This window comes from Rutidosis leptorrhynchoides, chromosome 1 (assembly GCF_046630445.1).
Source record: "Rutidosis leptorrhynchoides isolate AG116_Rl617_1_P2 chromosome 1, CSIRO_AGI_Rlap_v1, whole genome shotgun sequence".
NCBI classification, from domain to species: domain Eukaryota; kingdom Viridiplantae; phylum Streptophyta; class Magnoliopsida; order Asterales; family Asteraceae; genus Rutidosis; species Rutidosis leptorrhynchoides.
The window spans coordinates 606546598-606561972 of record NC_092333.1 but is presented as its reverse complement, the minus strand read 5'-3'; the positions used below and the strand labels follow the sequence as shown (position 1 = coordinate 606561972).

Here is a 15375-nt window from a genome sequence, read left to right as displayed (position 1 = left end):
TCAACGGGTCAAACTTAGTCAAAACCACGATTTCTCGAATTTTCTTGCTAATTTGTAAGATTTTCTTGTAAAATTCGTAATTTCTAAGTTTTTCTCGGATATTTTTGTAAAATCTCGTAAAAATGTATATAAATATACATATATTTATGTTTTTATGTATATTTTTATTTAAAAAACTATAAAGTCAACGTAAGTCAACGTCCGAGATCTCCCCGAGATTATTCCGAGATGCCGAGATCTCCCTAAAAAAGTCCCCCCGAGATCCGAATTCTCCAACCTTGCCTATGACTAATGTTTACAATATATACTGTTATAAAATATGTTTATATCATATGTGGTGTAACGGAATAACAAGAAAATTATATTTGTCGTTGAGTACTTATAGTAGCATCTTGTAAGTTGTAAAGAACTTCTGATATTAAAATCTCTTTTGTACCTAAGATACAATGGATGGGTTTGGTCATTGTTTATATATAACGGGACGATTTTGGCTGAACCTGATGAATTTGTTATTACCATTTGTACTTCTTTTATTTATGTGGGGCTTTTGGCTATGATGATAACCTTTATTTTGTTGTTGATAGTTTAATCAATCAAGGTAATTGTATTGTATTATTGTGCGTGTATAAGCATTACATGGGGCTTCTATATAAAGAAGACTAGTAAAGGTCTTTGGCGTGCATACGCACGGCCCCTGAAGTAACCACTGAACTTGAAGTAACCAAAGTATTGTCGTGTTTTAATGTTCATAATATATTTAATAAGTTTGTAACATGGGTATCATGCATGTTAACTATAAATTAATCACATAACATATGATGATATTAAATATTTATCTTGTTGTATTTTACCAAAAAATAAAAACAAATAAATATATTAAGAGAAAGATCACGAGGATCCCAGTACGATCTTCAAAATTTCATGAACGATGAACACCAATTATGATTGACATCAAATACAACACTATGAGCATATAATACATGTTTTTTTTTATCGTCATCAATACCCTTGTGTTTATTTTCATTCATACCAACAATTAACTGTAAAAAATATCTAAACAAACACGCACAAAATGAATACAAATCGAAATCAAGATTAAAACTCCTTAATATGTTATCTGAAAATCAGATATGATGTTGCAGACTCTCTATGATAGAGGCTAACGCTAACGACCGCTACGACACATTTGTGTTCAACTGTCGGTGTTTTTTTACTCATGCGCAAGGGCAACGACGATGCCCGCTGATGGTACCGATTACGACGGTCAGATTTTCAGTTTCTATTCCGACCACGAGAATCCTCATCCATATCTTCTACGTGAGAACCTTCGTTCTGAATTTCGATCATCATATTTCAACAGAGGATAACACAATAGATATAGATAAAGGTTCTCAAAAGAGAGGTACATATAATCCAACTCAAGAAAACCCAGCCCGAATCTAGCTAAGGCTGAAATAACGGTCAAAACATCATCATTCAATATATACGAAATCTCAAGTCATGAAAATCAATAGATGAAAAGTCTTTAAAAGAAATAACTTATATACAAATTGCATACCATATCCTTGAGAAGGATAAGCTCATAAATAAATTGAAAAAGAAAACATGCATATTGATCGTAAACCCTTAAAAAAAAAAAAGACAACTAATTAGGAAATGTAGAGAATTAGAGAAAAGGTAAGAAAAATACGTGCATATATCAAACCCTGAAAGATTAGAAAATAAAAACATAATTAGAGTTAGACAAAAGATATGAATAAGCAAATTTAAAAATAGGGAAAAAAAATTATATATATATACCTGTAAAGTGTTACTAATGATAGGTAAAAACAATTAATATAGATGGAGAAGAGAAGTGTAAACATTAGGCTAAGTGACACATGTGAGTCACATGAGCTTCACACGTGTTCTAGCCATGACAGGTGAAAACCAATGCATATGACATGTGTCTGTTTAATACTTACTCCTATAATGAAGTAAAACGTGTCCTTTACCGGTTATTAATCAACCTTCTTCTTGCTACAATAAAAAACAAACCCGGCCGGGTATTTGCTCAGCCAGTAAAAACGTGACACTTGGCAGTTGATGGAGCTGAAGATGGAAAAACACTTCTTTCTTATATAGTAGTAAGATAAGATAAGATATAGAAGCAAAATAAATCGTAACCTTTAACTATATTGTCTGATAGTTCCCAGCAAGCTAATGGCGGGAAACGATGTACAACTTGGATCGTAGACTTGCAAATCCTTGTGACAAGACTGGCTTGGTAAACACATCAGCAATTTGATCATCATGAGATATAAACTGAATATAGAGTTTCTTCGCATCTACTTTTTCTCGAACAAAGTAAAAATCAACTTCGACATATTTTGTACGTGCATGAAAAATAGGATTAGCTGATAAGTAAGTGGTGGCCGGATTTTTTAAAGTGTCATGTGCTAGAGTTTTAGGTGTTGAGTGAGAACGAGGGAGGTAAAAAGTTCTAACATTTTAGGTGGTTGAAATGAAGACGGTGATCGGATTTAAGGTCAGTGCTTTATTGGGAACGAATAAGATGAACCTTTTTTATGGCGAAGGGATAAATGTGTGATTGTTCATTTTGACAGGGTAGAAATAGTAAACAATATTCGGTATATTTAGTCTTCTCCTTTTTGAACAGCAGGTGGGAGTCACTGACGTGGGTCCGAACACGATTTTGAAACACATTCACCCGATCATTTTCTGGGACGAACATTACAGTCCTACTACCCTCTAAGGAGGAAATTCTAAGAGCGAATCCATACGAGCATCGTGTGTGGTAACCCCCGAACCACCCATCGGGTGAGGCTCGAACGCAAGACGTTCGCAAGCTCCGATGCCCAGGATGGGCGGATAAACTCAAGGGAAATATTTTGTAGCTCACGAGGAACGAACCCTACCTTCCTTATGGAGAGTCAGGTCATCACCAATACATCAACACCTTGAGGTTATATTTAGATCCCTTAAAACAAACTGATTTGATCATTTTCAATCATGACATATTTTCTCACCGGGACTGACTATAACCAGTACTAAATTACTCTCAACCATGATATGTTTACTTAGAACATTTGGGTCTCGTTATACTATTTAATTAATCAAATGTACAAATATGAAAGCAAAAAGTACCACTCATTCTTCATAAACATCCGTCCTCAATTATGGATAGAGATCATGAAAATTAGGGCTAAAATGAAGGGCTAGATTGATGTCAATGGAGTCATTGAGGGCTATACCAAGGCGGCTACTATTGGGAACCTTTTTAGAAAGTATCATGATAGCACAACGTTAAAAAAATAATACTATTTTTGTTTAAATTTTATTGTCGCAATTTTATCATCTTCGGAGCAATTTGTAATTTAATAAATTAAAATGAGTACACTTTACTTTTTATAAGATTACAGTTTTACTTATAATTTTGTTTCTTACTTTTTTATTTTCCATAAAAGGAAAAGATCGGACAATAAATTTGGAATGAATTCACCGGTACATAGTATTAACAAGAGTTATAGGTTCGCGCATTGCTGCTCTAAAATTTATACGATTTTAATGCAAGTTATCGATTTCAATATCAGTCCAATTTTGTCTAGATTTAGTAATTTTATACGGCTTCCGAATCTTCTTATTCGTCGTATCATCCCTGACAAGTGAATTATCTAGTAAACACCGGCACGGGTACCGTTGAATCAAAGTCCATCAAATCGCACCTAATATCAATCAATTCAAATATAGAGGCAGATAGATTAAAAAATCTAACTTTTCAAAACCCCTAATTAATTTTAAGATAAATTATAAGCACCATAGACAAAATAATCTAATAAACAATTATATAGCATATGGTATGCAACTTTTTTTTTTTTTTTTTTTTTTTGAAAAGCAAGATAATATATTCAAAAATCAACGAGAAATACAATGAATGGCTCACATATGAACAAGCCATACGCCCAACACACACAGAGAACAAAACAAACGAAATATAAGTTCACTACCACAAATACAACACAAAAAATAATAGAGATTTAAGCACGAAAGGCATAGATGCAGAGCTTGTATCCCACGCCTTTAACCAACTAGGAGAGGTAAGAGACCGGGTTGGTAATCCAAACATTCCAATCTATTGTGGAGCCTTTTATTCTTCGAGAAATCCAATCAAATGAGCAAACTTGAATCTCATTTAACGCGACCGGAGCATTCCAACTTTTATCATGGAAAACCTTGTTGTTTCGATTCCTCCAGATAAAGTATGAAGTAGACCAAGTAACTGCTTGCCAAATATTGATATCGCCTCGAAGAAGTTCATTTATACTAAAATGTGAGAAGCTACCTCGATTCCACCAATTGTAAACCCTCGTCCAAACCTCTTGTGCATGTTTGCAAAAGATTAGAACGTGGTCTACCGTTTCGAGGTCATCATCACAAAGTGGGCAACGAACACTATGTAAATCAATCCCACGTTTGTCTAGTTCCATTCTCACGGGTAGCCTCTTCTGTAAAGCACGCCAAGCAAACAGCTCAATCTTTTTAGGGATTAAGGAGTTCCGAATTGTTTCATCCCTGTGGATATCAATATTAAGCAGTGTATCATCAATGATTGTGGATAACTTTTTTACCGTGAACCTTCCATTGGAGGAAAGATTCCATTTCCACGAGTCAGCAGCATTAGGATCAAAAGACAGCGATCCTATCAAGCTAGAAATTTGTACCAGCTCATCATATGTTCGGCCAGTAGGAGGTCTAGTCCATTCCCAACAGAAAGATTGAGCCGCATCAGACTGTACCGCAGTAGAACCAGACCTATCCACAGCACCAGCATGTTCGCCTTCTTTACAAGTTGCAACCGTAACCGGAGGATCAGTAGCAGCAGCAGGCTGTTCCGCAACAGTAGCAGGCCTCTCCATAACATCAGCAGCAACAGGATCACCTTCTTCACGAGCAGCAACAGTAGTAGCATGGACTGAATTTGTAGCAGCAACTCTATCTTTGACAGTGGCATTGGTTCTAGATTCGAGTCTGAAAAGTCTTGGATAACTTACACTCAAACAGTTATTTCCGATCCAAATGTCGTTCCAAAAAGAAGTGTCACCTCCATTACCAATTTTTTTCTCGAAGGAAGTCTTGAAAGAAATTTGTAATTCTTCGATTTGTTTTCCTGCACGAACAATGTTATTCCAAACACCTAGAGTCGTAGTATTGGAAGTCCCAAACTCCGACACTAGGTTACCACACGACCCATATATACTACGAATTACTTTTACCCAAAGAGCATTGGTTTCGGTTTTAAACCTGCACCACCATTTACCCAATAAAGCAAGATTTTTACTTTTCAAACTTCCAATATTTAAACCCCCCGCCCCATAAGAAGCAATAACGTTATTCCATTTAACCCAAGAAATCTTATGACCCGAAAGATCACCCCCCCAAAAGAAAATTCGACGCACACTCTCAAGTAATTTTAGAACACATGACGGGGCACGGAAGAGTGAGAAAAAAATACAATGGAAGACTAGTGAGAACCGATTTGATTAAAACTAGACGTCCACCAATTGACATCGAACGCATTTTCCAATCCGAGAGCCGCTTTTTGAGTTTATCAATAACCGGTTGCCATGCCTTTAAGTTGTTCATTTTAGTGCCAATAGGAAGGCCTAGGTACATAAATGGGAATTTCCCGGCTTGACAACCCATTATTCTTGCAGTTACTTCAACTTCGTCGACACTTGCCCCAACACCATAAACATAACTTTTTTGAAAGTTTACCTTGAGGCCCGAGGATAATTCAAAGCATTTAAGTATATTGGTGAGGTTAAGAGCATTTTCTCTACTCCATTCTCCGAAAAAATCGTATCATCCGCATATTGAAGATGCGAAATGAGTACCTTATCTTTGCCAACTTTCACACCTTTAAATAGACCCTTATCAATGGCGGTCTTAGTGAGAATATTTAAACCTTCCGTGGCCAAAATGAAAAGAAAAGGTGATAGTGGATCGTCTTGGCGAACACCTCTACCCATTGAGAATTCCCGAGTTGGAGATCCATTGATCAAAGCCGATATGGAGGCGGATTTAAGACTAGCAAGGATCCATTTTCTCCATTTTTCCTCAAAACCCATACATCTCATTACTTCCATCAAAAAATCCCAATTTAAACAATCAAAAGCCTTTTCAAAATCAACTTTAAAGATGATACCTTTCGATTTTGAGGATTTAAGATAATCAAGCGTTTCATTTGCAATTAACGCTCCATCCAAAATGAATCTTCCTTTCAAGAAAGCCGATTGTTCAACACCTACAAGATTAGGAATGACTTTTCGCAACCTATTTGAGAGTAATTTGGCGATAATCTTATAGTAGCTACTAATAAGGCTTATGGGTCTAAAGTCCACAAGGCCCATGGGATCCTTTTTTTTTGGCACCAAAGTTATGAAGGAAGCATTACAGCCCAGAGAAATTTCACCGTTCTCCCAAAACCATGATATTGCCGCAACTAGGTCATCTTTAATTATGTTCCAAAATTTCTTAAAGAAGAGCATGTTGAAACCATCTGGGCCCGGTGCTTTTGAGCTACCACAATATTTAATAGCTTCGAGAATTTCTTTTTCATCAATCCGAGCTTCTAGATTTGCTACATTTTCCTGCGTTAATAGAGGCTATGATAACTCCTCCATGCTCGGTCTATTATTGTCTTGGCATTCAAATAACCGCGAAAAATGGTTTAGCGCTGCTTCTTTAATATCATTGGGTTCCTCGTTCCAAATTCCGTTTATTGAGAGACCTCTGATGTTGTTTATGTTGTATCTTTGACGGACAAGGGAGTGAAATTATTTTGTGTTTTCATCACCCTCAAGAATCCATCGAACTCTCGCTTTTTGTTTCATCATGTTACTCTTAACCCTTTCTTTTTCCATCCAATTTTTCCTTGCATTTTTCCACATCTCTCTTTCATTGTCTGTTAAAATTCCGGTTTCCGCCTTTGTTTCAAGATTAAGAGCAAGGTTTTTGAATATTTCAATTTCGCCATCAATATTACTAAATCTCGAGTTGCATTTATCTTTCAAGGTAGCCTTCAATCTTTTAAGCTTGTTTCTGAATAGACAATCCTTTCTCGATCCACATTCAAGGCTTTCATTCCATGATTCGCTGATTATTTTCTCAATACCATCCATCTTCAACCATTCATCGAAAACCCTCACGGGTTTGTGGCCAAAGTTTTTTTCATCATTCTTCAACAATATGGGACAGTGATCTGAGAGACTTCTATCTAAGGCGGTCACCGATAAATTTTCCCACATGAGGTTGAAATTCTCTGTTATTAAAAACCGATCCAATTTACTGTATTTAATCCCATCCTCACTTGCTCGAGTGAACTTACGGCCTCCCATAGGGAGGTCGATTAGACTGTTGGAGGAAATAAAATCATTAAATTTTTTCGCTCTACTTGCAACGAATTCGCAATTAAACCTTTCATCCTCATCCTGAACCTCGTTAAAATCACCGCATAACACATGTGCCTCATCACCACATTTCTTTAATTCTGCCTCAAGAGTATCCCACATTTTGAGTTTATCACTGTCAGTGTGCGGCCCGTACACATTTATAATGGTGAATTTGTTTCCCGAGCTTTTCCAAATACCTCGTAAGCCAATAAAAAAGTCACCAGTAAAAGTGTCATGCACGTCAAAACTATTAACATCCCAGATGATTAACTGCCCCCCTGATTGACCAACCTTTTCTTTCTGGATAAAATTACAATCACCCGAACCCCACATCCCTCGAATCCAATTGATATTAATTCGGTTTAGTTTAGTTTCTTGTAAGACAAAAATGCTAGGTTTAATGGAACGACATAACCGCTTGAACCAATCGATTTTCCCATTCCTTATAGACCCGAATCCTCTAATGTTTAAAGAAAGAATCTTCATAGATAAACAAAAAGAAACGAAACAGAGAAACAAGTACCTATTGGGAAGGTTTAACCTTCCACTTAAGTCCAAGTTTTACTCCAAATTCATGAACATTGGAGTTGTTTACTGAAAAGGAAGAACTAGAATCAGTCCGAGAAGGATCTTTGGTTATTGATGTAGTCTTCTGATTCCTACTTGAATTATCACAGGATGTGCATCTCGATCTAATAGAAAGCCTTTCGGGGTCTCTAGCCACATTCTTGATGTTTAGGATACGGGATGATGTTTTCCACCTACGGATACTTGACCAGCAACAGTCTTTTTTCTTTTGTTTTTTATGTCGATCACCCTTTCCCAATTTTGAAGGACGAGGGTTAACTCCAGGATTTCCAGTCTCCTTTACCTTTTGATTCACGCTATTGCCGGGTGGTAGACTTTTGTTTTTGTATGCAAGGAGGTGGAATGGGCTGTTCAGTTTCATCTTGTATGCAAGGAGGTGGAATGGGCTGTTGAGTTTCATCGCCAGTTGGCCTAGTAACATGAAAGGGCTTATTTGGGAGATCATTGTCTACCGGGAACATCATAGAGATTGGACTATTACAGGCACTGTGGCTATGTGGCTTCTCCTTTTTCCCCGAAGATAGGCAGTTGATACTGTTTTGCCTATTCGCATTCTGCACACATTTAGCTGCTGGGCTTTCCATAACTTGATTCTTACTGTTAATCTCAACTGGGCTTGAATAATGAGATGGGCTAGTATTATCAACAGAGCTTTTACTATCAACTTGGTTTGTAAATGGTAGGTCCATTACATTTATCTGTTGGAATTTTTTAATGATTGAATCACCATTTACATTGTAATTTTCTTTAGTACTACCACTTGCAACGTCATTTTCTTTATTCACCGAAAGTTGTGGGGTAGCACATTCATTATGTTTGCAACTTGTCTCCCCAACATTCCCCAATGCAGGACCATCATCATTACAATTTTGAAAATAAGCGAATCCTTCATCTTCTATACGTTCGTCAACCTGAACTTCGTCTTTTCTGGCATCGATGTTGTCGTAGAATTGGTTTCCTTCTTCCTCATTGATGTTATAATTTTGGTCAAAATCGTAGACATCGTCTGGATTTTCTTCCTCTGATTGGTCATATGTGTCGTCCACATAGTCATCTTCATCGTCACCATCATCTTCAACTTCATGATTAGGTTCAACCCAATTTTGATCATCTTCTAAATTCACTTCTGGATCCATCTTAATAACCCGGCTTTCATCTTCTTTTACGTTGACATAGAGGATCTTATTATCACGGATTAGACTTACAATACCATCAATAGGGGAGACCTCTATTGAGTGCACTAAGACATTTCCGGATATTAGGTTTTGATTGTTGGATGAGATGTGACAATTTTCAAGCTCGATAACTTCACCCCACCATTGGCCGATCTCTGTAAATACCTTTTCATTCCAACAGGATACTGGAACACCCTTAATCTTGATCCACACAAGTCTGCCTGGATTCCAATAGTTATGTTCCAGTGCGTAGATCTTATTGCACCAATTAAATATTACGTGGTTTTCATGGTTAAGTATTTGATCAGCAGATTCCTTGGATTCACAGACAATGAGGACATTTAAACCCCCCAGGTATTTAAAAACTAGATTTCCCGGGCCTTCTAATCTGCACAAATACTCTAGTTGATTTAGGACTCCAATACTCTTCAACTCGACCACGATAGATCTACCCAAAAGATCATGGTTGTGATCATTATCATCTAGTTTGACAGTTCGCTTACAATCCTTATTGTTGTTTATACATTCTCTTAGATCTTCCTTATACAAATTCAGTTTTTCCCTTAAATCTTCCTTAGACTTATTCAACTTTTCTCTTAAATCACCTTTGCATTCTCCAGCAACATCACAAAATCTTCTTTCATCGGTAAAGGTATTCTTATGCTGTGCGTGAAACGCAGCTTTATTGTGGCCAGTGAATGACTTGGTTGTTGTATGCTTCTCTTCTCTCTCATTAGCTTTGAAGATACGAATATGGTTACCATCGAATTTGATGTTTTCTAGTGATTTAAGCAACTGATCCACGTTATGAACACCATGATACCTTGCAAACGCAAACCTTTGGCCACTTTTAAGTCGTTTTCCAGCCATGTAAATATCTCTCAAGTCTCCATACACTTTAAATGTCTTCCATAGTTCTGACACCTCCCAATTAACAGGGAAATTGAAAAACATGAATGATGTCAAATGGAGACCGAATAATCTAGTAAACCCGTTCTGAAGTCTTCCGTTGTATCGAACTCGATCTCTAACTGTGCCTGAATCATGTGTGTAACGTATACTGTGGTGTTTCTTTCTCTCTCTTCTCTCACTCTCTCTCCTCTTTTTCTCTCTCACACACACCCATTTTCTTTTGCATATGGTATGCAACTAATTATACGAAACTTACTCGACTTCTGAGTTATCATAAAACTACAACTTTATGAAGAAGACACTATAACTTTATGAACCTGTATAGTTTTAATTAACAAAGTCAATCATAGATTAAGTATTATGACACACAAAAGAATATAGAATAATATTATTATTTCATATAACAAAAAGTGATGTAATACCTGTTCACTTGTAGCATCTTCAATTGTTCTTCATGAGTTCAATTCTGCCAGAATCAATGATACCATCAATCCCTTTCCTTTCAATTTTGGTACCTGCAATCAACATAATAGAATTTTACTCTTGTTTAGCTGACAAAAGGAATCGTAAGAATAAAGAAAGTGCAGCTATATACCTTGAGGATCAAGAGGAATAGAGTACGCAGAAGATACAATCCACAGTAGGAAATGGTGGCTGCAAACGAAACTGAAAAGGAATTGTAAAAAAACATACCATAAAAAAAATCACAAAAAAATCATATCAATTATCACCACAATTCACAGTTAGTTGTGTAGCGTATATTATTAAGAACTTATAAAATAATAACAAATCACAAAAAAAAAAAAATTAAATAAATAAAATTGAATAACCTGTTTAGTTCCAGATGAATAATGTCTCATGCCTGGTTGTGTTTATTACAAAAGCTTGAAGGTTTGTAGTGATATACATCTTAAGCAAAAACGTTCACTGTTGTTGTTGACATAGTACCATTGGTATTTAATGAATGTAATTTGATATGCCCGTTGGCCTGATGATTTTCATTACCATTTTATCGCTATCTATTCCACTCCTCAGGATCCCCTGAAAAGTGAAGTTGTTCCAAATCATAAATTTATACGATAATAAACCGGGTTGTTTAACATGTTTTCTTTCAAAATATTACCTAGATAATGAATAAGTTTAAAAAATTGCTTTATATGAAGATCAAGTGATCAACCTTGCGGACGGGTCCTAAACCATCTTGGTCGAACTTATCATGTCTGCGACACGGTCTTTGATGACTTGTAATGCACTCGAGCTGAATATACAGAACTTCTTTGTACAAAATCTACTGCAACATCGTCTCTACATGTCCTGCCCAAGTGTAGAGAACAACATTAGCATATAAATGCATAAGTGCATAACCCAAATATCAATTGAAAAACCATTATGTAAGACAAAGTATGCATCAGAGATTGGTGAGTACGTAAGCATCTGATTATCTATTTATCGATTAAAGTTTCCAACAGCAAAAGCTGATATACTTAAATCATTCACTAAAAATCATCATGGCTGATATAACCCTGCTAAAATGAACAGTCTCAATACCCCAACATATCATATCCTAGGATGTTGGTACAACTACATTCAATTCAAAAATACTAAACTTGAATCGTAAAGTTCATGATAAAGAAATAATCATTTTCCATTATTCAGTAAGAAAAGACGAAATTATGAAACTATAACCATACCATTCCCAAAGACAGTGCATTTAGAACACTCGGCCGCAATTGCAAGTACAATAAAATACACAATATGAAAGGTACAAAATACAAATAACAAATTAGTGTATGTTAGAGAATCTAAATATATGACAAAAATAAGCATACCAGATTTTGGAAACGTCTACAGAGACGAAAAGATAGAACTTTGAGGAACTAAAACCAATAAAACAAAAAACAAACACATACCATTGGATTGAAGTCAAATAGAATGATCAAATAACACACTACCAGAATGATTTGGACCTCCCTTGACTGATAGTACACCTAAAGCGAAAAATTATCCCTCCCATCTCATAAGACTCAAGAACGAAAACAAAATTTCCTGCTATTGATTGAAAAATAATAAATAGACAAACGTCAAACGTACCAGTATTAGAAGAATTATGAGCAGAACATTCAGGAGAACCTGCAAGCACCGAAAAATGTATGTAAATATGTTGATTAGAACTGTTATTACAATAGTATCATCCAACTATAACAAAGAAACACAAAGCCAATCATTAACATGAAAAACCAAAATAAATCACAAATTCATAGGCAAACTAACCTCTTGTTTTAGGTTTTATTAAAAACCGTAAATTCGATCAACAGTACTCGCAAGAGAAACATATTCTGGAGCGTGGTCTCTAATTGAAGCACTCTTTGATGAAGGCATAACTGGTCCAATACCGACAACATAACGTTAACAGTTTCTGTAACAGACAATAGCATTTAAAATTTGTACTGAACAGAATGTAAGGAACCAATTTCACTAAAAAAAATTTCCCGGTATTATATAATTTAGTGATAAAAATTTAACAACAGATATGCAGAGCACAAACAAACAACTAAATATGTTGCAAATATATTCCATATATACATATTCCATAACAAACCCGTGAAATTAACCAAAAATGTATATAAAACTAAATAAAGTAGTTGAAATTGATACTCGAGTTACCGTATCAGAGGACCAAAATTGTTGATAATCAATCGATAAGGCTTGAACCTAGAAAAAACGATGATAAAAAAGATAAGATGAAGGTACAAATGACGGTTTCGAGAACACCCAAAACAAAAAATCAAAAACGGGAAACAATTGTTTGATTAAAATACGATGCTGGAAACAATCGATTGAAAAATTAACGATACCTGGGTATCCCAATCAAATCCAACAAATAAAGATACCCAATGCAAAATCAATAAAAACTTACCGTTCGTCACAAAATTTAAAACCCTAATTTGTCGATGTGGGTGAAAGGATCAAATACCAGACGGGTTTCGTGGATTAAGAAATATAAGCCGGGTGAGAAAGTATAACGACCGGTACTAATCCATCTGGACGAATACATTACATTTGGTTACATCGCGAGGTACTTGACCTCTATATGATACATTTTACAAACATTGCATTCGTTTTTAAAAGACAAACTTTCATTACATCGAAAGTTGACGTCATGCATACCATTTCATAATATATCCAACTATAATTGACTTAGTATTAATCTTGATGAACTCGACGACTCGAATGCAACGTCTTTTGAAATATGTCATGAATGACTCCAAGTAATATCTCTAATATGAGCAAATGCACAGCGGAAGATTTCTTTCATACCTGAGAATAAACATGCTTTAAAGTGTCAACTAAAAGGTTGGTGAGTTCATTAGTTTATCATAAACAATCATTTCCAATAATATAATAGACCACAAGATACTCATATTTAGAAAACAATCTGTGCAGGTCTACTCCTGCTGTAAAATCATTCATATGAAGAACACCGGAACCTTTCAAAACAACTCACCAATGGTAGCTAGTGCGTAGTGCAATGCAAAATCATCTCACCGTGGTAGTTAATATAATATAATTTTACAACGGTAGCTAACGCGTAGTGCAATACAAAATCATCTCACCGAGGGTAGCTAAAACGGTAGTTAGTGCGTAGTGCAATGCAAAATCATCTAACCGTTACTAACTACTAAATCGAATACAATACAATACAATACAATACAATACAATACAATACAATACAACGGTAGCTAACGCGTAGTGCAATGCGAAATCATCTCACCAAGGGTAGCTAAAACGGTAGCTAGTGCGTAGTGCAATGCAAAATCATCTCACCGTGAAACGACCCGTTAAATTACACTTGACGACCATCGTTATCTTAGTCCCACAGCTTGATCAATCTCTATATGAATTTGATAAATAACCTTGCATTCTTTATTTAAAAATGATTTCCTATAAAGAAAACCTACCAAAATGTGTAAGTTTAGAAAAACCATACATTATTGCTTAATCAAAAGTTGACCAAAACAAGTCAACAACATCCACTATTAAATGTATCAAAATAGAATGCAAGTTAATGTTTAACAAAAGCTACCATCATAAATATGCAGACTCTCTAAGCACAGCAGAAGCAATCAATCATGAACCTGAGAATAAAACATGCGAGTAACTGTCAACAAAAATGTTGAGTGAATTATAGGTTTAATATTGCACATAATATTTAATTTAAACCATAAAAATTTATGTTTGAAAACATAATAACTCCCTTTTTGGACCACAAAATTATATGCTAAAAAACATATAAAAATATTATTCCATTTTCCGTGAGCCACCTGGTAACCACTTAACCATTTATTTACCCTTGCCAAACACAATAAATAATATACACCGAACAAGTGTATCTTCAACTAAATACAAAGTACTAAACATTCCGATTATAAATTGCTAGCGCGACTAGCTCGAAATGGGGTTGTCAAACCCGATAGATCTATCCATAGGATTCGCATTCACCAGTAGAAACCAGTGATTACAATTACCAGATTAGGGAATATTTTTGTTCGACTTACAATGAATAATTTAAACCAACTTCCACTTGTGTTCAATACGTAAAAATAAAATGCATGTATTCTCATCCCAAAAGATTTAAAATAGAAAAATGAGACTATAACTCACCTTAAAGCAAATGAAGTAACCACACAAAAATGCGAACAGCAAACGAAGTAAAGTGATCAGAGATGATCACAACGCCGACCTATAAATAAAGCAGGTCGATATAAATAACTAACTTAGGTCAAGTCTTAGTATGATAGCTATGGTACATGTTGCAAGTAGACATAGAACAATACTCAACATGCATCAGTTTGATCAGAACAGCGTACGAACACACACTTTCTATTTTTAGAAAGTTTCTATTTTTAGCAGGTTTCCATTTTTGGAAAGTTTCCATTTTAGGAAAGTTTATATTTTAGGAAAGTTTATATTTTAGGAAAGTTTCTATTTTAGGAAAGTTTCTATTTTTGGAAAGTTTCCAAATTTAGAAAGTTTCCATATTTAGAAAGTTGCTATTTTTGGAAAGTTTATAAGTTAGGAAAGTTTCCTTAATTAGAAAGTCAATATAAGTTTAATTAAAGTCATATATGTATAACTATGTCATAACATAAGTTTAATTAAATTAAATGGATTATTAAAGTTAACATAAGTTTAAATGATATAATTAATATAACATAAGTATTTAATTAATTAATTAAATAGTAGTCATA

The 15375-nt window shown here is 35.1% G+C and overlaps 1 protein-coding gene across 6 annotated transcripts; it reads right to left on the bottom strand.

Annotated features, from left to right (window-relative positions):
• Window positions 1-3413: 3413 nt before the first annotated feature.
• Window positions 3414-13134, bottom strand: LOC139884596 (uncharacterized). 6 transcript variants are annotated; one of them, XR_011771922.1, is made up of 11 exons: window positions 13044-13134; window positions 12791-12838; window positions 12398-12542; window positions 12218-12256; window positions 11818-12114; window positions 11304-11440; window positions 10957-11167; window positions 10722-10792; window positions 10549-10641; window positions 10383-10443; window positions 3414-3725 (listed from the first exon to the last, which is right to left on the bottom strand). XR_011771922.1 is itself a non-coding variant. In XM_071868628.1 (10 exons), the coding sequence occupies exon 10, from the start codon at window positions 4914-4916 to the stop codon at window positions 4089-4091; it is 828 nt and encodes a 275-aa protein (XP_071724729.1). In that variant the 5' UTR covers window positions 4917-5167; window positions 10549-10641; window positions 10722-10792; window positions 10957-11167; window positions 11250-11440; window positions 11818-12114; window positions 12218-12256; window positions 12398-12542; window positions 12791-12838; window positions 13044-13134; the 3' UTR covers window positions 3732-4088. The 6 variants fall into 6 exon arrangements, 4 of the variants coding, with proteins under 4 accessions (XP_071724729.1, XP_071724716.1, XP_071724735.1 ...); XR_011771921.1 differs by lacking the exon at window positions 10383-10443 and having other exon boundaries at window positions 3415-3725; window positions 13044-13127; XM_071868628.1 differs by lacking the exons at window positions 3414-3725; window positions 10383-10443 and adding an exon at window positions 3732-5167 and having other exon boundaries at window positions 11250-11440.
• Between the last annotated feature and the right edge of the window lie 2241 nt (window positions 13135-15375).

Bases quoted from the DNA above. Each gene is read 5' to 3' on its own strand.
- LOC139884596 (XM_071868628.1), bottom strand. From the start codon at position 4,916: ATGGAGAGGCCTGCTACTGTTGCGGAACAGCCTGCTGCTGCTACTGAT.